Raw genomic sequence first — 27023 nt, 5'->3', positions numbered from 1 at the left:
AATATTTACTTTTCAAATATTGAATTTTTATGAAAATATTCTGAAAACATGTTTATTAAATAAATTATTTTTATTATTTAAGACATCTGTATATTCGAATTGAAATTCTGTTTTCTTAAAATGTTACTTCTTGTTTTTATTTGATTAATAAATTTAGCGGTAAATAGAGGATTGGATCTTTTTTATTTAGAAAATATGATCAATGAAAGTTTATTTCAAAATATTCACATAAAACCTTGTATGCAAAATATTATTTGCTGGGCTGTTGCATCTGCGTTTCATTCGCAAAATCCATCCAGTGTGCATAAACTAATTGATAAAATATCCAGGTAAATTATATATATATAGTTTAATAATAATTAACCTTTAGTAATTATCATTATTTGTGTATTTAAATATATGAATTATAATAGATTTTATTTGTGTATTTAAATTTATTTGTGTATTTAAATATATGAATTATAATAGATTTTATTGAAGCAAATAATTATATTTTCCAACGTATTACTCAAATTCAAAGTTTTCTATAAATTTATATAAAATTTTGTTCACTTAAAAATTATGTGTGCGTGCATCCGCGCGCGTGTTTGTACAATCTCTGCAGTTTTTGATAATTTATACGCTATATTTTCTATATATTTGTGTAGCAAATGAATGTATATATTAATTATATTTGATAGATGTATGTAATAAAAATATATAATTTTCAGTACTTAAAAAAGCATTTTTAGTATCATAGTAAAAGAAAAAATCTAATTAAATTTATAACTAAAATATTTCATTGTGTTTTATTACTAAGTCATTCTATTATATAATACTTTATAAAACTTTAATTTTTATATCCACATATCTAAATATATCATTAATATATATGCAGATGTATTTATGTATGAAAAAACAAATATATATATATATATTAATGTGTACAAGAATGTATGGAACTATTTATATAACATGTTTGTATATTAATCATTGATTACAGTCATACATTGTTTGATAAGATCACAAATAATACATTTATAAAAGACGCTGTACTGAAAGGTCGCAAGGTATTAGAACCAAATGAATGTATTGCAGTGTACAAACAATGTACATTATTAAATCAAGAAATCATTGTTAACATTTTCAAGATTTTTGGAATATATAAATAATTCAGGAAGTGACAGAAATTTTCATTAAATAATAACAATTATCCGTTATATTCGATTTAAGGACTAAATTTCATTGTTCAAAATTTTGTGAAAATATTTAGATGTAAATTAAAATATATTAAAGGATATGAGTTAGAGTTTAAAATTGTTTTAGTAAACCGTATTCAAAATGATGTTTAAAAAATATATAACAATATAAAGTTTTTTTCAAACAATTTGTACTAGTTAATCTTGCATAAAATTGTATTCCTTATTAATCATTACAAGTAAGAATTAATGTATACTAGAAAATTTTTTATTTTACAATATAATTAAAGAAATATAATCATTAATTATAACATTTTAGCCTCTGAATGATTTTCATATCTAAATGTAGAAATGGATTCACTTGTTCATAGATAGTTAATTCATTAAAACTATACCATTTAAGAATACATATAATAATTTTTCAATAAAAGATTTTTCACAACAATACAGTTTATTTAAATTATATTATACCTAAATTGTGAGAATATCATACTATGCTAACATAAATAAATTATTTTAATTTCAATACGTTTAATACATGTAGAATAAGTGATTATGATCATTTATAAATTAAGAATAAAAAATTCTTTAAGTTTTTAAGTAAATATTTTTCTAAATAATTTATTTCGAAAGTTTTTTCATAAAAAAATTTATTTAAAAATAAATATATTTGTTTGAAATTGTGTATATTTAAATAAATTATTTAGGTTTTTATGTATGTTTAAATTTAAAAATAATTGGGTATTTATTTACAATCATCATAAAGAAAATTATTAGTGACAGACAGTTTTACCTGATTGTTTATCTATCAAAATAAATAATGTGCATTGAAGAATCATACAATTATAAGTATGTAGATCAGTAAACATACATAAACTTATTTGTAATGTTATACACAAGTCTTTTTAGTCAGTAAATTTATGCTTATATTATTAAATATTCTTATTTATTTGATACTTTGATAGTCACTTATTATATTAATGAAAAAACCTTTCTTTTTTAAAAATTTGTTTACATAATATTTTGAATATAGATATAGAAGATAATTTATTTTAAATATTGCTTTCATTATGATTCAGATGATAATTAATATTCGTTCTATCTATTTTTCTTTGCTTTATTAATGCAATAGGTATGAATCCACTTTCATGTATTTAATATTTTGATGTAATAATCTAAATTAAAAAAAAATTAATGTTTATTGTATGTTAATAAATTTTTTATAAATACGAAAAGTTCATTTTTAATTTTTGATTTTATAAACGACAATTTTTAAATTAGTATCCAGTCCAACTTAAACTTTCAACTTTTAAGTGATTCGTTTAAAAAAATTTGAAAATTTTAAGTATATATATTATATTTTTTATAATGATTGCTCATTTAATTAATATACACAATTTTTATAATTGCATGTGCTAAACTGATAAATAATTCTATACAAATTTTGAAAGTCGTTATTTTATTATATTATTAATAAGTGGTGATTTTTCTATATGCAAAGCATATCTAACAGATTCAATATAGGGAGATAAATGAAATATGCTCGAAAATTCTTTCCACAAAGAAATTAAATATATAAAATGGAGTATGTGCATACAGGTTTAAATAAAATAAATTAAATGTTTGAGAGGTTTTACCAGAACTTCTAATAAAATGCTAGCAAACTTACTTTTTTTTTAATAGTATAACGAATAAAATAAGAATTCCTTATTTTTATATGGCGATATAATACTAACTTAATATTACTATTTTGGTATTAAATTTATTTCATCAATACAGATAAGCAATACTAAGATAATGTACAAATGCAGAACCAACATACATGCTTTAACACTATATATACTTTATTTTATATTAAAACAATGGGTAACTTCTCTTATCATAATATATCTCTTCTCAATCATAAAATGTAACTCTTATCTTAATTTCAACAATTTACGTATATACTGCAGTATTGATCGATATTCTCAAATAATTATAATATTAAATTATGAGGATAAAATTCAGAAATCATAAAATCAACAAATAAGATTTATTAATAAGAGAGTCGGTAAAATTCTTTCAATTCTAACACTAATAAACGGTCTAATTGTTACAAAACAAAAGCTAGACATTATAAATTCAATATAATATATTTCATGGTGTATAAAGTAACACTTCATATTATTTATATACTTTGACATGTTTCTCTTAGTCGTGAAACTATTCGTTATTCACAATTATGTAGTAGAACATCACAATCAAAATCTTCAACATCAATGTAAAATTCCAGATTGTTCAGTTTTAGAAATTGCGGATTATCGCTCAGGACTTCAGTTCAACAAGGAATTGCGATTATATACCCGAGACTCACGTCAGCGATGTTTTAGGATGATTTGCCTCGGCCCCGTGCTCGATGAGGAACCGGACAGCTTCCTGATGATTGTGTTGGAGCGCCAACTGTAAAGCAGTGCGGCCCGAGACATCACTCTGCGAGAAATCGGCGCCAGCAAAATGATACGATCGTAATCGTTCTAAGTTGCCAGTTGCCGCTGCACAGCACATCCGTTCTCCTATCAGGCGCCCCTGCTCATGCAAATGAGCGCCACACTGAACCAACAATTTTATTATCTGAAAATAATCGGAGCACGCATGATTAGACATAATAATGTATGTCCTTTAAGTAGAAGTACTGTTTTATGAAAATACTTTTATAACTTAAGAACCAAAAATCTTTATTATGTAAGTTACTTCCGTTATTGAAAAGTAAAAGTAAACTTATTTTAATTAAATTTAATATAGTACCTCATGATGATCATATTCCATAGCATCTGTTAAGGGTGTTCGATTGAATCTATCTTTAATATGTACATTCGCTCCCATTTTCAAAAGATGACGAACTATCGTTATATCGCCTTCGCAACATGCGACATGCAAAGCTGTTCTACCATCGGCATTTGTTTGCGAAATGTCTGCACCCTATTTTTTTAAAAAAAGGTTAAGTATAGAAACAGCAAATAGCAACAGCAATGTAAAAGCTTTTTTATTTTAGATTTTGACGTGCTTGTACTGAAAATATTAAATAATAGGTTAGAAAAAATGTATAGATAGCCAAGTATACAATAATGTGGTATCGATAATTACTAAGTATAATGTATATACTATGCGATATCCAATTAGATATTTAAGTTTAAATAATGACATCTTTTAGATTATATATTATTCAAATAAATTGCTACACATTAGTTTATTTAAAATAATATATATATATATATATATATATATATATATATATATATATATATATATATAACTTACATATCTCTTGAGAGAATCTAATTTGGCTGTATCTTTGGCTAATACAGCAGCACTTAACATTGCAGGGAAAAAGATAGTGCCAAGCTCTTTGAATTCTGTTGGTGAACTTATTCGTAACGATCTACCGATTGAATCAACTAGATCCCAATCTTGCATAGTATCTGATCGACTAGAGATCATTTCACCACGCAAATTTGTCTCCATCATTATACGTTTTGTTTTCGTATCCCATTCAGATTTAGATAATACATAAGCAAGCTTCGTGAGAGCTGCTTCTGGAGTCATATCGAATCCAGATATTACCCCTGTTACATAACGTTCAGAAAATCATCATTTTTATTTAAATACTTATAGTATTTGTCATTATATATTTATTAATTGTAAATAGATTTATCACATATGAATACGATTATAATTTAATTAGTAATAAAAAACTCAAACCACATAAATTACTATGTTAAATAATGTAGATTCAAGTGTATGTAGAATTTTTAAAATTATAGTTATTTAAATTTTTAAAAAATTTTGATTATATTGTAACAACGATGCCATGTAATACAGGAGGGTAGCTATTTCATTAGTAAAATCAAAAGTTATAGTTCTTATAGAGGGAAGTGTATTCATTATTACGTGTCGCTCATATTATCTTATACTGTAAAATCATTTTAAGAAATTAATTTGTATCGAATATTATCCACGGTTAAGCTGAAAGCTTATTGATTTATTAGATTTCCGTGAAATAAGAACTATGCAAGGTAAATTAAATCACTTTGCTGACTATGGAAGTGGAATGCAGTATATTACATTTGATGTTATGTTGGATCTCTACAAATTCTGTACAAAGATAATTTCGCGAGTAAAGATACCGCTATTACATTTAGTATATATTATATTTTCAAAATGCATTTACTACTGTAAAATATTGATTTCATTCTTCATTAAGTTAAGAAAATTATAATGTATCGAGTAATAAAATTTACTACAACACTTAATATAATTTTGAAAGATATTTATAAAAAGTAAATAGTTAATTAAATTAGAATTACTTATTTCTAATTTTGAAAATATGTATACGAATATTTTGTTAACAGTTTAAAAATAATATAAATAAAATAATATCAAATAATTTTGGATGAGAAATATGGATGAGAATCATTATAAAATATATTCTCTTCTTCCCTTATCTATATTTCTATTCCAACTACAAATGTATGATAATATAATACGACTGTAGAATACTTTTATATATATATGCATAAAAAATTCGAATACATTTTCATTTTATTATGTTTTTACTGAAAAATAATTTATTTGAATTTATATAAAAAGTAGTATAACACTATGTTTATAATTGAGTTAATAATTTACTTAAGAAAATATGATTAAAAAATTCTAATATTAAAGATTAATAAAAATATTTCAATGAAAATGTAACGTTATTTGTTACAACAATGATTTGAGGAATAAAAATAAATATCGTCTATAGAAATGGAATTATTAATAAAAGGAATTCTTAGTATGATTTAATGAAAGCTGAATATAATTGCATATTATTCGAATAAAAAATCATTTTATGTATAAACTTTCAGCATTTTCATTTAATCAATAATTTAATACCAGCTTCTATGAGTATTTTTCCAGCTTCATACATAGATGATACACTGCCTTCAGGACACTGACTGATATTAACAATAATAATACCGCGATCAGCTGCTGCTTTAAATTCAGTTAATATATCTTCTCTATTCGATGGCACATTTCCTGCACCATACGTTTGTAAAACTATACCTTCAATGGGTTGGCAAAGAAACGCTCTGACTAATTCCGCAGTTATACTGGGAAATAGACGTAAAAGGCCAACTTTTTCATTCAATGTTGTGTGCACGTGAAATTTTTCCAAGGTGCACATTCGAAATATGGATCGATAATCAACTAAAAATATATTCAAATGTTGGGATAAAAACATGTAGTTTAATTAAAATTATTAATTTAATAATAAATAATATCGTAGTAATAGGCTAAAAAAGACCATCTATTTCGATGCCTGCAACAGCAAGTGGTGTAGTATTAGGTGATTGAAAAGCTTCGAATGCATTAACAGATGATTTTATAGTACGATTTCCTCGCATGAGACGAGTTCCAAAAAAAACACAAACTTCAGGAATGTTATAATTAACAGCGATTACTAATGAAGTTAAAAAATTATCGAGTCCGTCGCTTCTAGTATCGAATAATGGTATTTGTGATCCTGTTAATATTACAATTTTTCCGAGTGCTTCGAGCATAAATGATAATGCTGAGGCAGTATAACTTAATGTATCAGTACCATGTAAAACTACAAAACCATCAAAACGTTCGTAAGATTCCTAAATAATTTTAAACTATTGTTAGCTATTTATCCTTTAACAGTATTGTTAATGTTAATAAAAATTTTAAATATTACTTTAATATCACGTGCAATTCGAATCCAGTCATCCATTCGCATATTACTTGAATCACAAAGAGGTGAGTATTCCAAGACATTATAAATTATTCTTCTATTCACAACATCAGACATTCTGTGGAATAAACATCAATATTAAATTAATTGTTTTTATATATAGTTATAATTTTTTTGTTATATAAAAAGAGACGAATATATCATTTCACTGCTTTTGAATTTAAAATAGCCAACCTTCAATACCAACCAACTTATTATCATTACATTTATTGCACTTACTTTTACTATTGTATACATACAATTATGCATATAATTATTATTATAAATAAAAAGTTTTTTAATTTTTTTTTAATAAAATACATCTTAGTGAAATAATTGATTTATGTGGGTTATATATTTTTTAATTAAAATTGTTCTATAAGATTACAAATTAAAATTTATAAATATAAGAGCCACAATATTTGCAAATCATAAATCTATTATTTATAAAGAATAAATAATATTTATAGTTATAAATTAACTTCTGTAAACAGAATATAATTTTTAGACTTTAAACAAAAATTTTACATGTAATAATTTAAATTACATCATTGTTTAAATTGATTCTAAGTTTATTAATTTAAATTCTATAAAATTTTGTTTAATTAGAGTTATCATTTTACAAATTGCACATTATTTATAACTTTTGGTGTTAAAAAATGATACGCAAATTTTGAAAATATAATTTTTTGTTAGTGTGAAATTTTTGGAAGTATATTAAAAATAATAATTTTTAGTATAAGTATTTAGAATAATAAATATTATATATATTTTAGTAATAAAAGTAATAATTCATTTCATAATTCTAGAGTAAAACAAATTTCAATTTAAACAGTTTATTTGTTTATCTGTCACATCATTTAACATAATGATTTTTGAAAACACAATGTAACTTTAATAACATTAAAATTAATAGACATACGGTAATACTAGGGGTCCCATTGGTCCAAATCTTTTATCAGCATATTCTTTATCATGTAAATTAGGATATCTTCTTAAGTTTTTAATAAAAGCATTGGATACAGGTGCAAGAGCTAAATAAATATAAATTAAACAGATTTTTCTCAAATAATAATATAAATAATTAAAATAATTTAAAAGTTGTAGTTACCACCATGTTTGTTCCTAATCATTCCAATAGTGCCACCAGTATATAATACAAGTACTCTACCTTCTGGTTTACTTTGTTGTGGAAATGCTCCATAGGATGCAATTCGTCGAATTTGATTCTCATCTTTTTCTACTTTTTGTAAATAACCTTTATAATTCCTTTTATTATTATTTGCTAAACTTGAAATAACAAATGGATTTATACTAGTTGCATTATCTGAAGAATTGATTTCACTCATAATAACTAAAAATATCTAAAAATAAAAAATATAGCACATTTTTTATCAATTTTATTCATAAGTAGTTATTTAAAAAAATCAAAACTATAATTAAAAAGAATAAACTCGAAAAAAGTATTAATGAAACATAATTTTATCAACAAAATATTTTGTTTTTATGATCCTGTAATATATTAAACTATTTTACTTAATATTATACAAAATAAAATAAATACATCATTTAAAAATATTAATATGTCAAAATAAGTAAAACAAATAATAAAGCAAAATACAAAATATTTGTTTATTTTATGAATTAATTATTGTTTTAATAAATGTTAATCAAATATAGTTAAATAATAAGGAATTTATTATCAATAATGATATGATTCTAGAAAAATTAAAATTTGTATTTAACTTTTACTAAAAAATCTAAATTCAACTTAAATTATATAATAAATTGATTACATACGAAATTTCCCAATGTTCTTTATACTGATAAAATAAACTTATTTATCAAGTACTAGTGCTCAGTGACTTGGAATATGGTTCTATCAATTTGTCTATCTTTTATTCACATCTTTTGATGACTGGCATTGACAATTTTCTGATATTTGACCAAATGACCTGTGTCATTTTTTTAAAAACTTTTTATATTTCAAAGCTTTTGAAAGCTTACAAAGATAATCTACTTAATATTTTTGGTTCGATTCATAAATAAACGTGTCAAATCATTTTAACATAATTTGACACCGGCTATAGACAATATGTCAAGTCGACAGAGGTCCCCAATCATTTCATTCTTCGAGTCAACAAATAATATAGACTTGAAAGAACGCCTTTCGAGACTTCAAAGAACCCCGCGCAATTGACTTTTTGACAACTTGACGATATCAAGACAGAAATGTTGTATTTGTTAATTATAAATAATTTAAAGCACATGTTGAAAACCGTGAATGATAATCGCTATTGAACCATGAACTTTCAGCGCTATTATTTATATATTATGATAGTTAATTAGTTCATTAATTATAAGGAAATCAATACAAATTTTATCAAGGAAATAGAAGTTTTAACGCTTGTAAAATTTAATGATAAAGTTTCTCATTCGTAAATAACTAATATTCATTATTTAGAAGTCACTACAAATTTAAACTCAATTGATGTCATTATTATTTCTATAATATATATATATATATATATATATATATATATATATATATATATATATATATATATATATTAATCTTGTTCTTTAATTATTCTTTAATAAAAATATTCAAAATTATAGAACATATAAGTACATGAAAATATTAAATAATTTTTTTTTATTTAAAAAAAATGGAATAAATACAATAATTGTATATATTTATTTTCAAATAACATTTGAAAGCTTGGTCATTTACCAGTAATATTTATTTAAGTAAGTCAATAACTCATTTTCTTTTATCTTGACAAAGCAATATACATATGATTTAAGGTTAATAATTATAAACAAAATATTTAAATTAAATGATAATGGAAGTATTTATTTCAATGACATTGCAACATTAATTCAATGTTCAATTCACAGTTAAAAAATTTTTCAATTCAACCTAAATGCGTCAGCAATCAGTGAAATAAGTAATGTATACAAATTTTCAAATTGGAGCTATGAAATTAAATGTATATTAGAAAATTTACAACTCTCTAAATTTGTCATTTATTACGTATTTTTTAATATTTTAAGTATTAGTATAATATATTAAATATTATTTTTTTAAAATAATTAATAAAAAAAAATCCGTCTATGACATAGAAAGAATATCTGAATTCTAGAAAAATTTAGTTGTGCGCACGCAAGCCAAGAGCATATACATATGCACATTTGTATAATATATTATAGACCTGTATTCGATTATTGAGAACAAATACGCAAGTTGCAAAGAGAAAAGCAACGTTGCCGAGATGTCAATGGTCTTTCTCCCGCTAAAAAGTAGCACACGTACGCTAAATAATAAATTCAAAAAGAAAGCACAAGTTCCTTTTTTATGCAGCATAAATTAAACATATCAAATGTATTACTTAGGTGAATGTAGACATAATCGAGGAAGTTAAATTCAAAGAAAAAAGATAAATACGAGCGAAATGAAATGTTTCCAGAATATGAGTAATTCATAAAAAGCACACCACTTTAATTTTGTTTTGAAAATATTGATAAATCTCGTAAGAATTGAAAGTGAAAAGGAGTCGATCTGGTTGTAAAATAAAAATGAAGCAATACGAGGAAGAGAACAGAAGAGAGATAAAAACAGAGAAAGTCTACCACGTTTATCTTCTTTCATGTGTACATACGTAAATGCGGCAACAGTGTCCATTCTTTCCCCTCTCTCAAGAGCGCTTTTGCTTGTGCTATAGGTCGTTCTGACAAGTTACGTCTCTGACGGTCTCTCTTTTTCTCTTTGTCTCTTTCCATCTGTTACTTACTCCATATATTGCGCGCGCGCGCTCACTCGTTCCATCCTGTCATGCTCATTTCATCTCACTCTCGCTACTCGTTCCCTTACTCCCGTTTGATCCACTCCCCTCATCAATCCGTCCTTTCTTCCTATCCTCTCCGTCGCACTTGCGCACGCAAAGGCTGCAGAGTGGGAAATATATTGGAAATGGGCCGTAGCACAGCAGCGTAACACGCAACGATAGAAAGAACTGGATGAAGAAGGATGGAAAGAGATATAGCATTTTAGCTGTTATGTGCGATGGAGGGGGGGGGGGACTGACGAATGAAATAGCCGAGTGCAAAGGAGACAAGAAGCATGCGACGGAAGGAAAAAGAGACGGCTATAGCGGCGGAGTATTGGAGTGGAGTGAGGTGGCGATGGCAGTAAGCCCTAAACACTATACAGTATAGTACAGTTCATCGTGTGTATGTGCACGAGTACAAATGCGAACAGTACGACTTGGCGGCGCAGCGACTTTTTTGTAGAGGCGGACGTACGTCGCTGCCGTTGCTTTTCTGCGTGTGAAAAAAAGTGAGCGACTCAGCGCGCAGTGTAAGTAGCCGAACGGTGAACGTCACAAGAAGTTTATCCGATTTTTGACTCGGTATTTGGAGCTATGCTTGTGTAGAAGGGTGCGAGCTGCACGACGACACTTTAACCAAGGGGTAGAGATAACACGCGCGAACTCGAGTACCTAGGAGCTCACAGATTCTGTGCTACGGTTTTTCATGTGTCGTACACTGTTCAAAGGTGTTGTAGCGATAGCGATAACAGTAGCAACAGTAGCAGCAACAGCAACATTAGCACATTATGAGGACGGTCGTTGAGCGCTAGGAAGATGTTGGTAAGCAAAAGAGAAATACGCTCATGGCCGCTGCTGCAACCGCTGCTCGTCCTGATGTTCCTCTTCCTCTTCCATAGTTGAAACGTGCGTGAGAAGGAGGATAGAAGAAGGCTGTGCGTATATATGTGAGAACGTCTATATACGTCGGAGAGAGTTTGCCTACCTTTTTCATTGCCGCGACGATGTTGTCCACGTAGCGCCCAAGACTTCCCAAAAGTTTTATTTTTTGCACTCGCACGCCTCGGACTTTAGTTATTGCTGTTGATACCTCGCACGCCAAGGCCTCTCTTTCGATCCCCCGAGATCCTGAAAATCCGCATAGTTTAACAGGAATTTGGCAACTAGCAGTGGCCCCTCATTGAAAGGATTCTCAATTGTGGAGTCATGTCTTGTAATGTTTTGCAGGGGGACGATCCGCCTTATTTGTCGGTGGGCACTGAAGTTAGTGCCAAATATAAGGGAGCTTTCTGCGAGGCAAAAATTAGAAAGGTTGTGCGCAGTGTAAAATGTAGGGTAACTTACAAACAAGGCTTAGGTACAGCCACTGTCACTGATGAGCAGGTCAAAGGAACTTTGAGAGTGGGTGCTTCCGTTGATGCTAGACATAATGATAGGAAGGAATTTGTCGAGGCGACTATTACAAAGATTCAGGACTGTAGTCAGTATACTGTTGTGTTTGATGACGGAGATATTACAACTTTGAGAAGAACAGCCTTGTGTCTCAAAAGTGGAAGACACTTTGCGGAAAGTGAAACATTGGATCAGCTACCACTCACGCATCCAGAACATTTTGGAAATCCTGTCATTGGCGGAAGACGTGGACGAAGATCCAGACAAACTCAGTAAGTGGAATAATTCATTATTAATCATTTATTGCTTATTCTTTAAAGCTGACTTTAATCAAAATTTAGTATAAAATATGGCTTAAATTGAATTTTGTTATATAACTTCCAAATTTATATACATTATAAATTCATATCGTAATTAACGTATTAGTTTTACTTTGCTATTTAAGATTGAAATTTTGTTAAAAATATCAACATGTAAAAATAATATTACAATTAAAATTATTTGTAGGAAAAAATTTTTGTATTTTTATGAATTTTTACCACTTTTTCCAGAGATGACAGTAGTGATGATGAAGAAGATCCTCCAAGAGGTAGCAATGATTCAGGATCTGGTTCTGGAGGAAAAGAAGGACCAGAGACAGAACCAGAAATTGGTAGAGTGGTATGTGTGGAACTTGGAGATAAAAAGAAAAAAGATAACTGGTTCCCTGGATTAGTTGTTGCTCCAACTGCTCAAGACACTGTTAGAATTAGAGTTCGTGATGATTACCTTGTGAGATCATTTAAAGATGCTAGATAGTAAGTTCATATGTTATTTTATTCAAACTAATTGATAAATAGCTTATTGATCAATTATATTTTTAAAATACTTTGATATTGACTTACTATAAATGAATTGTATTCTCTAAATTTTTTATTAAAAAAGGTGTAAATAATATAAAAAATATAGAAATTTCCACATAAATTTTTGTGTGTATCATTGTAAAAAATTAAAATATTTATAAATCTTATAAAAAATATTTCCTTTAAGTACAAACATTCTGAAAAATCTATTTAAATAATTTATATTTATTATAATTTTTTAGTTATACAGTGCCAAAAAAAGAAGCTACAGAATTTACTAAGGAATTGGTCAATAAAGTGGAAAATAGTGCTTTAAAAGTAGCTGTAGAAAAGGCTTTATTATTTTTAGAGAAAAACGAGTTACCTCCTCATTGGGATCGAGATTCGTTATTTGGTAATTCAGTATCAAGTGGAAATAGTGACTCAGATGGAGAACTTGACACAGACGTAAGCTTTCATTGTTAATGTTATTAAATTATTTCTTAAATATTTGTTTAACTAATTATCTTATTAATCTATATGATAACTAAAACAATAAATTAGTTTAATTAATAGTTATTGAAACATTAAATATAAATATATATTAAAATTCTACATAATATTATTTGGAAAGTCACTCTATATTTATCGCAATACGTTGTATTATATAGTTATTTTTTTAAAAAATTTCAGAGCTCGGATGACGAACCGCGAGAGGAGAAAGATCACTTCGTCGCACAACTATATAAATTCATGGATGATCGTGGCACACCCATTAATAATTGTCCTATGATCGGCAATGAGGACATCGATTTGTACAGGTTATTTCGTGCTGTATACAAACTGGGTGGTTACAATCGCGTTACCAATCAAAACCAATGGAAACTGATAACACGGCGTCTTAGTTTCTCAATGCATAATAGTTCATCTACTCACAATTTAGTAAAACAAGCATATAAAAAATTCCTTCATTCCTTTGAGGACTTCTACAGAAAGTTGGGTTGCACGATGGTGAATCATCCAAGAGGCAGTATAAGGAAACAACGTCCAGGTCGCAGTTTGATTCGTGATAAAGACAGAAATACTCCAGTACCAACTCAAGAAAAGCCAGTTGTAAAAACAGAAAAGGAAGATGAGGAAAAAGAAAAGAAGAGCACTGTAGTGGTTGATGAAGAAATTAAAAAGGAAAAACGAGATATTAAAAAAGAGCCAATCCCTAAAGAGGACGAGCTACAAGTAAGCTTTTAACATTTATTATATTATAATATAATATTGATATTATCTCAGATGGTTTCTGAATTTATATTTCATTTTTACGTTATATTAGATTGTTTTACATAGAATTACATTTCATAATAGTAACACAATTACTAAGAAATTAAAGTTATTAGAATTTATTTATGTATAGAAATATCACCAATATATTTCTAATCTACAGAGAATATTTAAGTAAATTAATTTTTTAATTAATTTACAATTATTATTATTTTTTTTCAAATTATGAATTCTTATCAACATTGTTTATCTTATATCCTTGGGGAAAAATTATAATAAACAGTAAATTCAAAGTATGAAATAAATACATAAATTGATAAATATATGGATTTATTAAATGGTAAAAATGATCATAGTATATAAAGATATATAGTGTATAGGATATAAAGATTTTTTCAAAATGTTCATCTAAAATTTATAATGTGTCTGTATAGCAATTCAAACCATCTCAACTTCGTTTAGTTTATAATATAAACATTATTTCCATTGTATACAGTGTAAAAGTGTTTGTTTAATTTTTGAAATAATATTACATTGTTTCTTTGTTATTGGATGTTTAGGTAAAAGTAAAACGAAAAGAAGAACCAGCAGAGGAGAGTGCCAGTGGCCAAGATAGTGATGTTAATATCGAGGGTGAAGAGTCTTCAAGCAGTGAGAAATCACAGAAAAGTATGATGAGATTGACTCCATCAAGTGGCATTGGAAATAAATCCAAAGTTGTCGCTATGGCTAACATCTCTGCTAAGAATAAGGAAGAGACATCGAAAAAAAAAACTGTCCCAGAGAAAAAGAAGGCGGCTGAAATAAAAAAGCAAGAAAAGAAGGACAATGAGAAAATCAAAGAGGAGGACAGTACAAAAACTAGGTCTAAATCAAAGGAAGACGTAATGAAAGTAAATAAATCGAATCCTTCATTAGAGACTCGGGAGACAAGAACACCTTCAAGAGAGTCGGACAAAAAAGTTTTCACGAAACAGAGGAGAATGACCGATGAAGAACTAAAGAAACGAGGGAGAAAAAAGAAGGAGGTAGAGGGTGAAAAGGGACGGGCACTCGAAGAGCGATCTATTGAGTATGCGCCTAGTTATAAAGGACCAGTTGAAATCGGCGACAGACTTAAAGTATATTATGGACCGACCCACGAATCTAAAGTTACTTATGAAGCTAAGGTTATCGATATGGAGAAAGATGGTACAGAAGCTGTATACTTAGTTCACTACACTGGATGGAACACCAGGTACATATGTTAATAATGAATCATATATTCCATCACAGAGATTCTAAGATTTATTATTTATTTTGTATGAGAAGTGCTCTTTATTATTAGGGAATAATTTTTGTTTATTTTTATCTATAATGATTTTACAAACTATTTTTATTTGTTATTTGTACAAAATATATTTATATTTAATTTATTTTCAATTATGAAATATATTAGACTTTATTTCAAATTACACTTTGCAATTAATACTGTAATGCAATATGGTTGTTTAATTACATTGCGTTATTGTTTACACAACAATCTGGAAATTATTAATACTCTTTCATTTATGATAAAATGTATGAATTAGCTTCAAATATACTTGATAGTTTTTAATTTTTGAAAATTTTTTAATGTCAAAAAAAAATTTTAAAAATAATAAAACTTCTAACACTTGATTTTTAAGATACGACGAATGGATAAAAGGCTCACGGATTGCTCAGAACTTTACCCAAGCCCAAGGTCGAGTAAAGCGTACGAAGGCAACTACTCGGCCGCAAACTCCCAGCACAAGTTCCACTACAATAACCAAGTCCTCAAAAACGGCAACGGCACCGAACGCAGGTACCGGCGCGGCTTCGTCTGCAGCTGCACAAAATCGTCGTCGAGCGCATAGTGTCGCACCTCCAGGTGCTCCTTCTCAATCGAACAAAGAATTGCGAAAGGAGGAGCGTGAAAGCACGCCGGTGATCCGCTCGATGACACCCTCACCGCTCACCTCCTGCATCTTGCGCACAAAGAGCCCTGCGATGACGATAAGCAATAGGACGACGCGATTGACGCGCAACACCGATACGACTTCGACGAATGAGTTACCGAGGCGCACGCGGCGGACCTCGGGTCACGTAGATGCAACTGTTGTAGAGGAGTCAGAAAGCGAGGATACGGACACGCTCGAGTCGGATGTGAGTGCAGAGGCTACTCAGGCACCTTTAAGGTCACGAATGAAGGGTACGCAGGAGAGAAATCGCCGAGAAGCGCGACGTCGAGCCGAAAGCCGTATGAAGATTGACGAAACAAGCGATGCCGAGGCGGAGAAAGATGCAGAGGAGCCACGAAGAGGCAGAAGGTTGAGAAAGACCATCGGCAAGATGCAGGAGGTCAAATCCGAGCCAGAAAGCGACGAGGAACAGCCCAAGGGCAGGGATTTTGATCTTAATCAGATTAGATCGGAACTCAAAGGCTTTGATAAGGCTGTTAAGTTGGAAATTGCAAGTATTGGACCCGAACCAGAAGAGGAGGGTGGGGAACGATCGATTATACCTGTTAAGCAGGAAAAGCTCGAGACGGAAAATTTCGCAGAAAAGAAGGTATCGGCATTTAGTACTTCATTATCAACATTTATCTAATTTAAGTTATAAATTTTTACCTTGTCTTTATTTAATTATATTAATATTGTCAATATATATATATATATATAAACGTACATATTTTAAAACATCTATTACGTAAATGTAGTTGCTAAATGTTCAAATATTAAATATAAAAGGATTATGAGTTCAAGTTTTAAAACAATAAAAAATATAATTTTTTTAAAAGTAACTTTAAAATAATTTTTGCACTATATTCTTTGAAGTTTAAATTTATTGCTAAATAAAATATTAATGTTCATAAATTATTACTACTGCAAGATAATCATTTAGATTAGTAAGATTGAGTAAAGTATTGAAAGTATTAAAGTATTGCTTATTCAAAATGTAGTTAATATAATGTGTAATATTTAAAATCTTTATAATACAATACTATTATATTATAATGAAATATAATTAATATATTTAATTGTGTAAAACAAACATTTAAATTATAAAGCATATTTTATTCATTTAACCAATTTTATTATAACTAAAAGATTCATTATATAAATGTTAATTAGACTTTATTATCTATTAATATTTTTAAAATATTTGAGTAAAAATAAACCTTTAATTCTTGTAGATAATTTTGGAACCAGAGAAAAAGCGTGAAATCACAAAGATTGAATCACAAAGTACTACTTCTATAAAAGGAGAATCTACTAAAATTGAACCAACCCAATTAGAAAATACTGAGGATATTTATGAATTTAAAGAACCTGAACCGTTCGAATTTGAGGTGCGCAATAAGCGAGATTCGGGTGGTACTATTAGTAACATTGACAAGGATAAAGATAAAGATAAGGATAAGGCAAAGAAACGTGTATTTGAAGAAGATTTGAAGAGTCCTAAAAAGCGTCAAAAAACATTTAACACTACAATCACTCCGGCGAAAGCAGAGTCAAAATCAGATAGTAGTCCAACAGAAAATACAGACAGCAAGAAAAAACCTCGTAAAATATTCAAGAAGAACGAGGAAACGGAAGAAGCTGATGTCGAGAGTGAAGACACTTCGATTACAACTAGGGAACTTTCTAAGTTCTTTCCAACAAATTATAGTGGAGTAGTAGTATTCAAGCGTAAGGGTTCTTTTGCTAATGCTGCACGTAATGCCGATGATTCCTTCACTGACGATATCGTTTCTACTGATAATTTGACTGAAGACAAGGATAAATTGAAAAAAATTATTATAATAGAAGAAGAAAACAGCAAAAGTCCAAAGAAAAGGCAGTCAAAAGCTTTCACTTGTATCGGTGCAACTAAGGCTAGTGAACTGAAGATTGAACTCTCTACTCTTGAGAACTCTGATGGAAAAAAGAAATTACGCAAAATATTCAACAAAAGGACGGATGAAATGGAAGATAACGAAGATGGCGAAGACTGTAATAAGGAACTTACCAAATTTTTTCCAAACTTCATGGGTGCGAGAGTTTCACCGCGAAAAGACGCTTATACAAGTAAAATGGCGATAGAAATTGATGGGACTGATGATAATACGCTCAGCGATAATAACGAAAAACCTAAAAAAATTACGGAGGAGGATATAGTGAAAAATCAAAAAAAGAGACAGAAGCCTTTCGGATCTAATCCTACTGATGCTATTGATACGAAGAAGAAACCTACTCGTAAAATGGTCAGTAAGAAAACCGAGGAGGTTGAAGGTACGGACGAAACTGAAAGCGATGAAGTTGAAGAATCGATGACAACGAGAGAGCATCATAAATATTTCTCGCATTATTCTGGTCCGAAGACGAAAGCGGCAGTTGCCAATATCAATGATACAGAAAACCCGCCAGATCGCCTCACTGTAACCAAAACAGAGACTCAAGTGAATGAACCTACTAAATTATTTGCAATCACTGGTAATGCATCGTTGAATAACGATAAGGACGAGACACAATTTAAAACAAGTGAAGTGATTACAACACTACCGTTATCACCGCTAGATTCTAAACAAGGTTCAGCTGGTACTGATAAGAAGCCTTTGCCAGGCAAAAATGACATAAAGCAGGAGTTGAAACCGTTAGATTTCATGCCAATTGTTACACACGCATTATCTGTTCCGGCTCCAATTAGTGCTCGACTACCAGCTACAGCAAGTATCGAAGAAAAACTTTCGGCTGCTGCGGTATTCCGCAGTAAACTAAAGGATACAAAGAAGGAAGAGGATTCGGAAACGATATCGAGAAAATCTCTTAAAGATAATACGAAAAAGTCGGAAGCTACATTCGTAAAGAAGACAAAAGATGATACCAAAATTAAGCATGAACCTGATAAGAAAAAACAGCACCAGCAACAGTCCATTGATCAAATTATCATTAAAAAAGATCCATTGCAGGAAATGGAAGTGCGTAAGGATCCATTACTCGAGGTTATGAAAAAAAAGGAAGAAGAGTTTAAAGCCTCTGTGAATGTAACAATCACAACGAACATAGCTGCGGTGAATAAGACGTATAGTGGACAAAAAAAGGATATCGTGACAAAAATTGAGGAAACATGGAAGAAAGCAGCCGCCGTCGCAGCAGCAGTGAATACGACAGCAACGTGCACTAGTGTCGAAGAACTCGTGTGTGAGTTAGCACCCGCCGAAACTAATAAGGATTATGTCATAGTGCATAAAGAGACGATTGTCAATAAGATTAAGTCAAGCATTGATAGAGACTCGATCGACTCAACCGACAGCAGCGATTCTGAAAGACGACTTACCATCATCGACAGCGAAGATTTTCCGGATGACAAGTGTAATGAGTCTAGTTCCGATCTCAAGATTAAGACAGCGTCGTCAGTGAGCACTACTCCGTTTAACTGTATAACGCAACAAGAGCATGCAAATGATTTGAATCAACAAATCGGTATCATCGGAGTTGTTGGAGCTATGTTGCAGACCAAGAATGCAAAAATGGAAGAAGATGGGGAAAACTTGAACTCGCTCTTATGTGAAGAGGAAATACCTGGTTCGCCAACACCCGGCTCCGATTCTATGGAGCAAGAGCACAAAACTATCAACACACAAAATCTTATTAAGACTGATATCGGTAAGATAAATTAAATTCAAATTTTCTTTTAGGAATGCAATCATGATCAATATTAGTTGCTTATAAGTCTCCGATTTCTGTTTTAACAAAATGAAGTTTATAAAGAATGAGAATTTTATTTAATAAACAATTTTATTTAAATAAAAAAATTTTAAGAGGTTTTTTTTATATTTTAAAAACAATACATTAATGTTTTCATGAAAAGTAAAAAATCAAGTTCATATTTGCTGCCCACTTTCAGAAGAAAATGTCTCTTTTCTAGTTAACCTGTCACCATATTTAAGTGTATATTTTTAAATCACAATATACATTTTGGATTTAGTAATATTATAAATAATTACAACCATTAAAATTATTTTCATTTATTTATAATCTGCATGAGAAATTTTAGTTAAATTAATTTAGTTTCCAACTACGATTGTAAAATAATATTTAATTATTTAAAGAAAATAACATTATCAAATCTTTTTTTCAAGTAATTCATTTAGTTATATACTTCTTTTTCAATACATAGTATTTATTAAAAAATTTTACATAGTAATTTTGTTTTAATTTTTAAGTAATCTAAAAATATGCGTTAATTTGGTGTATTGAGATATGCATAATAGCAATGCTATTATAGTTGTTAAAATATTTAAATGACTCTCTAAGATACGATGAATCAAATAAATAAGGAGCATATCAGTATATTTAGAAAATACCAATGTCAACAATAATTAATCATAATTTTGAGGATCATGTCGTTATGAAATATTAGTGTTACATTGATAAATTAAGAAATGGTAAAAATTTTAATGTTTTAATTTCATTGGCAGGGAGCAAAGTTGCCGTTGCATTTGTGGCGGCACAAATGCCACTGAGTACCATGACATCAGCAACTCAGTTAGCAAATTGTGCCATGGTAGCAACAATGAGCGGTGGTGTTCCGATGCCTCAGAGCACTAGTGGTCTTGTAACTGTTTCGATGACTGTTCAACATGCCAGTGTCCAACCAGTGCGACAGCCACAACTTCAAGTGCAACCACAACCGCAACAACAGTTGCATCATCAACATCATCATCATCATCATCAGCAGCAGCAGCAGCAGCAGCAGCAACAACAACAGCAGCAAGTGCTTCAAATGCAACCACAGACGCCGTCGCTATCGCAGATTCAACATCAGCATCAACAGCAATTGCATCATCCTCAACAACAGCATTTACATCATTCTCAGCTGCACCAGCAACAACAACAGCAACAGCAGCAAATACTACATCATCATCAGCAACATCTGCATCAGCATCAACGACACGAGCAGCATGAACAAGCAGTGGCTGCCGTAGCTGCGGCAGTAGCAATGCCAGTGGCAGCGGTGCATCATAGAGAAAGTAATGAGGCCGCACCGGTAATGGATAACACTCCGCCAACAACGCCTGACTCTAGTATATCCAACATTTCTGGCTCCCCAAGAGATGAAAGGACGGGAGGTCTAACACCTTCTTCCGAGGATAATAATTCTAAGACGAACCGCGATAGTTCCGAAGCTGAAAATGACCTTGGTGGCAAAGGACCAGGTTTCAGCGAAGATGATGGTTCGTCTCTCATCAACTCAGAGCACGGAAATACCGGCGGCGGTGCCAGCGGTGTATCCATTTCCACCTCCACTTCCGTTACCTCCGACAGAATACCCAAGGTCCCAGCCAAACGCTCTCTCGTAGAAATCGAGGTTACCTCCCCAAAAAAGCGTAAAAAACGAAAGGAACCAGAAAGCACTACAACGGGCAGTCAGAACAGTTCTTCCGGAAAGAAGTCTCCTAGGCAGAGCACCCGAAATACTAGGCATGGCACCGGCAGTGACAGTGATGACACCAGCGAGGGCTCGAACCTTTGCGGGAACAATCCCATGTTACAGACAAGTATCGCGACAGTATCCGGAGTTGGGACTGCAACCGGAACCAACAGTTCTCTCCCTGGCATCAACAATCCCGACAATACAGATCATGGAATGTTTTCAGCGGGATCGCCTAGGCCAACCAAATACAACTTCCTGATTGAATTAGGTAAGATGCTTTTTTGTAGGTATTGCTTAGTTATAATTTTAACAAATGGGATTCGTATTCTTTCACAGTATAGAATACTTTCTGACATATGTATCTGATGTCTTTACATCATAGTTTTGTTTCTCATTCATATATTCAGTTTTTTATGTATTAGTATGGTAGTTTTACACATGACTACTTTACTGTCATTTCATAATGCAATTTTGAATTTTAGATCCTGATTTAGACGGAGGCCAAAGGATAGCAGCCTTACAACAAAAACTTACAGAACTACGTAATACTTATAATTCTGTAAAAGTAGAACTTGCTGGTATAGAAAGGCGTAGGAAAAAATTAAAAAGAAGAGAGCGAGAAGGTAGATATTATTTCTTATCAATATCATAAAACACTTTAATAAAAAAAGCAGCAGTGTGAATGGTAAAATGCATATTTTTCAGCACAAAAAGCGGCAAAGGCTGAAATGCAACAAGCGTGCTCGTGATGGGAACGATAGTGATAGTTGTGACCTGTATTATGTACAAAAATCTACATAACTTTCGATTTGCGGAGGATTTCATGATAGTTTTCAAGTACCCAATGACGGTGTAGGTAATACTGTAAATAAATACAATACAAATGAAATTTACTATAAATACGTCATTATTCTTAATTTGCATTAGGATTTTTTTTTTTTTTTTTTACAGGATGAGAAAATTGTGTTTTCAAGGGACAACGAATTTTTGATCGTTGTACCATAAAAGCATGATTTCGTATCTATTAATTGTATTCGTGTTTCTCCACAAATTATTTATGCTTCCAGTATCCAAAAATCAATAATTGAAAAAATGAAAATGAATTATTTTAAAATAAGATTCTGTTCCAATATTAAGCAAATAAGCACTAAAATATTGTAAATGATTTGTATAAAGAATATTGTAATAATTATAATTTACTTGCGCAACTCGCAGCTTCGTGATTATAACGTGACAAAATGCATACGCCGTATGAGAAAAAACTTTCCGTCCTTATACTGTTAAAATATATATTAATGCAGCAATAATTTATCAATTTAAAAAAATTTTTCAGCATTATAATTTTACTTATATCAAGTCAGATTTAAAAAATTTATTCTGTTAACAAAACAGCTACTTTATTTATTCAATTACCAAGTGTAAATGGTAAATTTGAAAAGTATCTATGTAACTGTCACGTATGTCAAAAAAACAGTTTTATGAAAATATATATTTTTTTTTTTATATATAAAGGGTTAGTAAAAAAATCATACTCTTAATAAGGTTTGGTCATTTGATACCTTGTGTAATCTCTTAGATTTACAAAATTTTGTATATATTTTACATAATAATCTTGATGTGTGTGTGTGTGTCAGATTTTAGTTTTTCATTTTCATACACTCAATTTTCAAAATATTTCAAACAAATTCAAAATGAACAATTTTCAAGAAATATTCTTAATAACTATTTAATATTTTTTAAAAATGTAGAAAGTTCAAAAGTTAAATAAGTCAATAAATAATATCTTAAAATGAATATTAAGATTAAAAAATATCTTTATTATTAGAATTTTCATTGATTAGTATATCATTATATTTATTAAGTATCAATGACATCCGGTGGACTTTCAATGTCTTGATCTCTTTATCTTTGTGTCTTTTTGGTAAATGATTGCGAAGATATTTTTACCACTTATCTTTGTAAGTGAAAACATCTGTGCATTTTATTTTATTGTTTTCGAGAATAATGTACAGTTTTAAAAATCAGCTAAATCAAGTTAAATCATACCTTTTAAGTTGACTGTAATAATACAGAGGCATCACTCACTGTTATCTTCAAACATCCTATATGTACATAAATACATAAGTAAGTAGTAGGCGTCAACAAAATTGATAAGAGGTGTCAAAAATTATATCAGTCCAGATAACATTTGTGTTAGTTAATATTGTTGAAAAATAAAAGCTTACTGAAAAATAAGATGTATAATTTATTTATTAACCTATAATAAAAATTATAATTTATTAAACTGTAATGTTAAATAAAAGTAGTAAAACACCTTATACATCTTTTAGTAACTCATTTATTTATACAATTTACTGGCATTACGTTGCCAAATATACAATAAATTATATTACGATTGATATTTTCATAATTGATAACGTTTTACCATATGAAGATTATATATATATATACACACACACATATATATATATACATACATATATATATATACATACTCATACACCATATACATATATTGTTCAATTGTCTAAAATGATGAAATAATGATATTAGTATTGTTTTACAAAATGTACAGATTTTCCTCATATTAAGTAATACAATTATTGTTGTGCATCTATGTTATACACATTAATATAGTAAAAAGGTTTATTATTTTCAAAGTATATTGCCAAAATTATTACTAAATATTGTAAGTTTTTAAACCAATGACTTAATTCACATTTATATGCTTATAGTAAATATGACTCTTTATACAGTACATATATCAAACAAAAAATATATAAATGAATAATTTCCTACACTTAAATATGTGAAAATATTAATTATTAAGAGTTTAGACAAACATGTTTGGAACAACTTAAAATAAATTGCGTTTTCATCAACTAAAATAAAAAGTATTTAAAAAAGGTACAAAATATTCAATTTTATTTCGTTTACTTTTATTAGAAAAATTTTTTATTTTGGAATTAATTATAACCTAGTATGACTCAAGATGAATTTTTAAAATATTGTTAGTAATACATTTCATTTCAACTCAATAAATCCTTTACTAGTTAAATGATTAAGATATCCAATTAATTCTTTTGCTGATATCAATTATCTATAATGATAAATGAGTTTCCTATATTTATCGATATTTTATATGTTGATGAATAACGACTTAACCTAATGATTAATTCATATTAAACACTCTTGAATAAGATAGACTAAATTGTGTGTCAACAAGGAGGTGGACTACTAGATGCAGTTGTTGTATCAATTGATGTTGAAGATGTTGAGGAAGTAGTTATTGTTGTAGATTTGTTTTCACTACTTAATTTCCGCCTAGCAAACATGAACTGTTCCATTAACTCATGATGAGCTTCTAATCTTTCAATGCAATGCAAACATGCAGTTTTTGGTAGCTGATCATTTGCATTTACCTGCAATATATGATATTTGTGCATAATAAATATAGTGAAAAATATTTTAATATCATAGTTTTCAAGCATTTTTAAAAAGAGATCTATAAATAGAACTTTAACAATGAAACTTGATAATAACAATTAGTTTGTTTTCTAATTTTAATGATAGTAAAAACTGTAATATTAATTAATAGAAGGAATATATAGATTATAAGTTTAATTAATAACAATAATAATAAAATAATTTATAAAGACGAGTTTTAAAAACGAATGTTATTTTATTAAAAGTTTAACGTGAAATTAAAACTAATGAACGAATTCTTACAGTAATTGGAAGATAGGTGTTGATTTTTTCGGCTAGCTTCATTCTTTCGCCTTCTTCACCATAAATATGGATCACAAATCGATTCATTTTACTGCAGAGTCTACATATAAATCCAGTAATCACAGCCTTGTCAGTACTACCCATTTTTTTTTAATTCTATTGATTATAAGTGAACTTCAAAATAATAATTTAATGAGAATTTGTAAAGGAACTATATCACCAAAATTTCAAAGACATTTGAATTGCATATAAGTACTGTCAAATGAAAGTTCTATTTCGGAATAATGAACTGGCTAGTTTGTTTATTAAGGTTGTAAATGCTCATCAAATTAAACCGTTCGACCAATACCAGCTGGTCTGTAGAGTGTAAAGTGCGTTTGTGAATTAGACCTCTCGTGCAATCATATGTCGCATCTAGTTTTATAAATTCTATTTTCGACAGGCACTTCACGCCTATATTACCGACTGAGATATTTGAAATTTAAAAAAGGATGTTTTTAATAATTCGTTGTTTAATATAAGATTGATATTCAACTTTATATATACTAAAATGAAAAAGTATGCCATATTTATTATGGAATTGTTCTTTTATTTATAACTAAATTTTAAATTATTCTGTAATTTTTATATACATATTTCTTAAAAAAAAAGTGGAACCCATGTGTCGTATTGAGTGATTTTTTTATATTAAAATATAATGCGGAAAAATTTGTGAAAAAATTAGTGAAAATGTATTTTATTATTTAATTTTGAACATTTTAAAGAACATTGTATGTAGGTGAGCATTTGTTTACTCTCAGCAAAAAATATTATATGATTATAATTTAAAAAATTAGTTTTTTAAGTTTAATATAAAAAGATTATTTTGCGATTATCACGGTGGCACTACTTTTATTTTTTTTATTATTATGATTATGAAACATTTTTTTCTTCAAAATTGGTAGTTCTCTATTGTATGCCTTTTCTGTAATCAAGAAATATATTTTTCAAATAATTAACTTAAAATAATGAAAATATTTTATATATTTACATTTTTTTTTAAAGTCGTATACTTTCTACACAATACAAATTAATATTAACAATTTATTTCAATATTCAATTGTACTAAAACATAAAATTCACTCAGTAATTAAATAAGTTGAACCATCTTCAAAAGAAAATAGAATAAAATTTAAAGTGCTATTAAAATTTATGTTAAATAATGAAGTATATTTTTTAACTCCATAAGGCTTTTACTATTTTCAGTCATCATTCATTTATATTAGATAATATAAATTATATTGTCAATAAATTATATTTAATTGATGTCTATCATTCGGTACTAGAGGCATTAATCACTTTATTTTTACAAGATTTTTGTTAAAGTTACATTTACAATAATAAATAATTACTTAAAAGAATATTTGAAAAATATATTTCTAGTAATACTTCTAATTTAAAAGAGACGATTTAATACTTAATATCTACCATTCGATAAAAAAAATATTTCAATGAATTAAACAATCAGTTTTGACAGTTTGTTCTTTACATAATATAAACACAATAGATATTAAAAACAATCACAGACGCATGTGATTTGCATAACACGATAATGGCCTAAGTC

At 29.1% G+C, this 27023-nt stretch overlaps 3 protein-coding genes across 3 annotated transcripts; 1 reads left to right on the top strand and 2 right to left on the bottom strand.

The window, feature by feature from the left end:
• Positions 1-3458: 3458 nt before the first annotated feature.
• Positions 3459-9207, bottom strand: LOC105367214 (L-asparaginase). Its single transcript, XM_011505843.1, has 9 exons — positions 8755-9207; positions 8066-8318; positions 7877-7988; positions 6919-7033; positions 6505-6841; positions 6093-6407; positions 4476-4780; positions 3963-4136; positions 3459-3788 (listed from the first exon to the last, which is right to left on the bottom strand). Exons 2-9 carry the CDS (start codon positions 8301-8303, stop codon positions 3528-3530), a joined length of 1857 nt encoding a protein of 618 aa, XP_011504145.1. The 5' UTR covers positions 8304-8318; positions 8755-9207; the 3' UTR covers positions 3459-3527.
• Positions 9208-11193: 1986 nt separating this feature from the next.
• Positions 11194-22480, top strand: htk (AT-rich interaction domain hat-trick). Its single transcript, XM_011505842.1, has 10 exons — positions 11194-12448; positions 12728-12973; positions 13261-13465; positions 13691-14233; positions 14833-15509; positions 15940-16843; positions 17469-19920; positions 20736-21959; positions 22174-22314; positions 22397-22480. Exons 1-10 carry the CDS (start codon positions 11991-11993, stop codon positions 22438-22440), a joined length of 6894 nt encoding a protein of 2297 aa, XP_011504144.1. The 5' UTR covers positions 11194-11990; the 3' UTR covers positions 22441-22480.
• Positions 22481-24764: 2284 nt separating this feature from the next.
• On the bottom strand, positions 24765-25947 carry LOC105367212 (uncharacterized). The gene is made up of 2 exons (XM_011505841.1): positions 25421-25947; positions 24765-25113 (listed from the first exon to the last, which is right to left on the bottom strand). The coding sequence occupies exons 1-2, from the start codon at positions 25562-25564 to the stop codon at positions 24910-24912; spliced, it is 348 nt and encodes a 115-aa protein (XP_011504143.1). The 5' UTR covers positions 25565-25947; the 3' UTR covers positions 24765-24909.
• Positions 25948-27023: the final 1076 nt, after the last annotated feature.

This window comes from Ceratosolen solmsi, unplaced genomic scaffold, assembly GCF_000503995.2.
Source record: "Ceratosolen solmsi marchali unplaced genomic scaffold, CerSol_1.0 scaffold7, whole genome shotgun sequence".
Taxonomy (NCBI): domain Eukaryota; kingdom Metazoa; phylum Arthropoda; class Insecta; order Hymenoptera; family Agaonidae; genus Ceratosolen; species Ceratosolen solmsi.
Note: the sequence above shows the minus strand (reverse complement) of the source record. Positions and strands in the feature narration are given on the sequence as shown.

Excerpts from the sequence above, each read along its gene's own strand:
- LOC105367212 (XM_011505841.1), bottom strand. The coding sequence starts at position 25,564 with ATGGGTAGTACTGACAAGGCTGTGATTACTGGATTTATATGTAGACTC. Across the intron at positions 25,114-25,420 it reads ACACCTATCTTCCAATTACT|GTAAATGCAAATGATCAGCT; the intron begins GTAAGAATTCGT and ends CATATATTGCAG.
- htk (XM_011505842.1), top strand. The coding sequence starts at position 11,991 with ATGTCTTGTAATGTTTTGCAGGGGGACGATCCGCCTTATTTGTCGGTG. Across the intron at positions 12,974-13,260 it reads TCATTTAAAGATGCTAGATA|TTATACAGTGCCAAAAAAAG; the intron begins GTAAGTTCATAT and ends ATAATTTTTTAG. Across the intron at positions 22,315-22,396 it reads AAAAAGAAGAGAGCGAGAAG|CACAAAAAGCGGCAAAGGCT; the intron begins GTAGATATTATT and ends CATATTTTTCAG.
- LOC105367214 (XM_011505843.1), bottom strand. The coding sequence starts at position 8,303 with ATGAGTGAAATCAATTCTTCAGATAATGCAACTAGTATAAATCCATTT. Across the intron at positions 7,989-8,065 it reads GATTAGGAACAAACATGGTG|CTCTTGCACCTGTATCCAAT; the intron begins GTAACTACAACT and ends ATATTTATTTAG. Across the intron at positions 4,137-4,475 it reads TAGATTCTCTCAAGAGATAT|GGTGCAGACATTTCGCAAAC; the intron begins GTAAGTTATATA and ends TTAAAAAAATAG.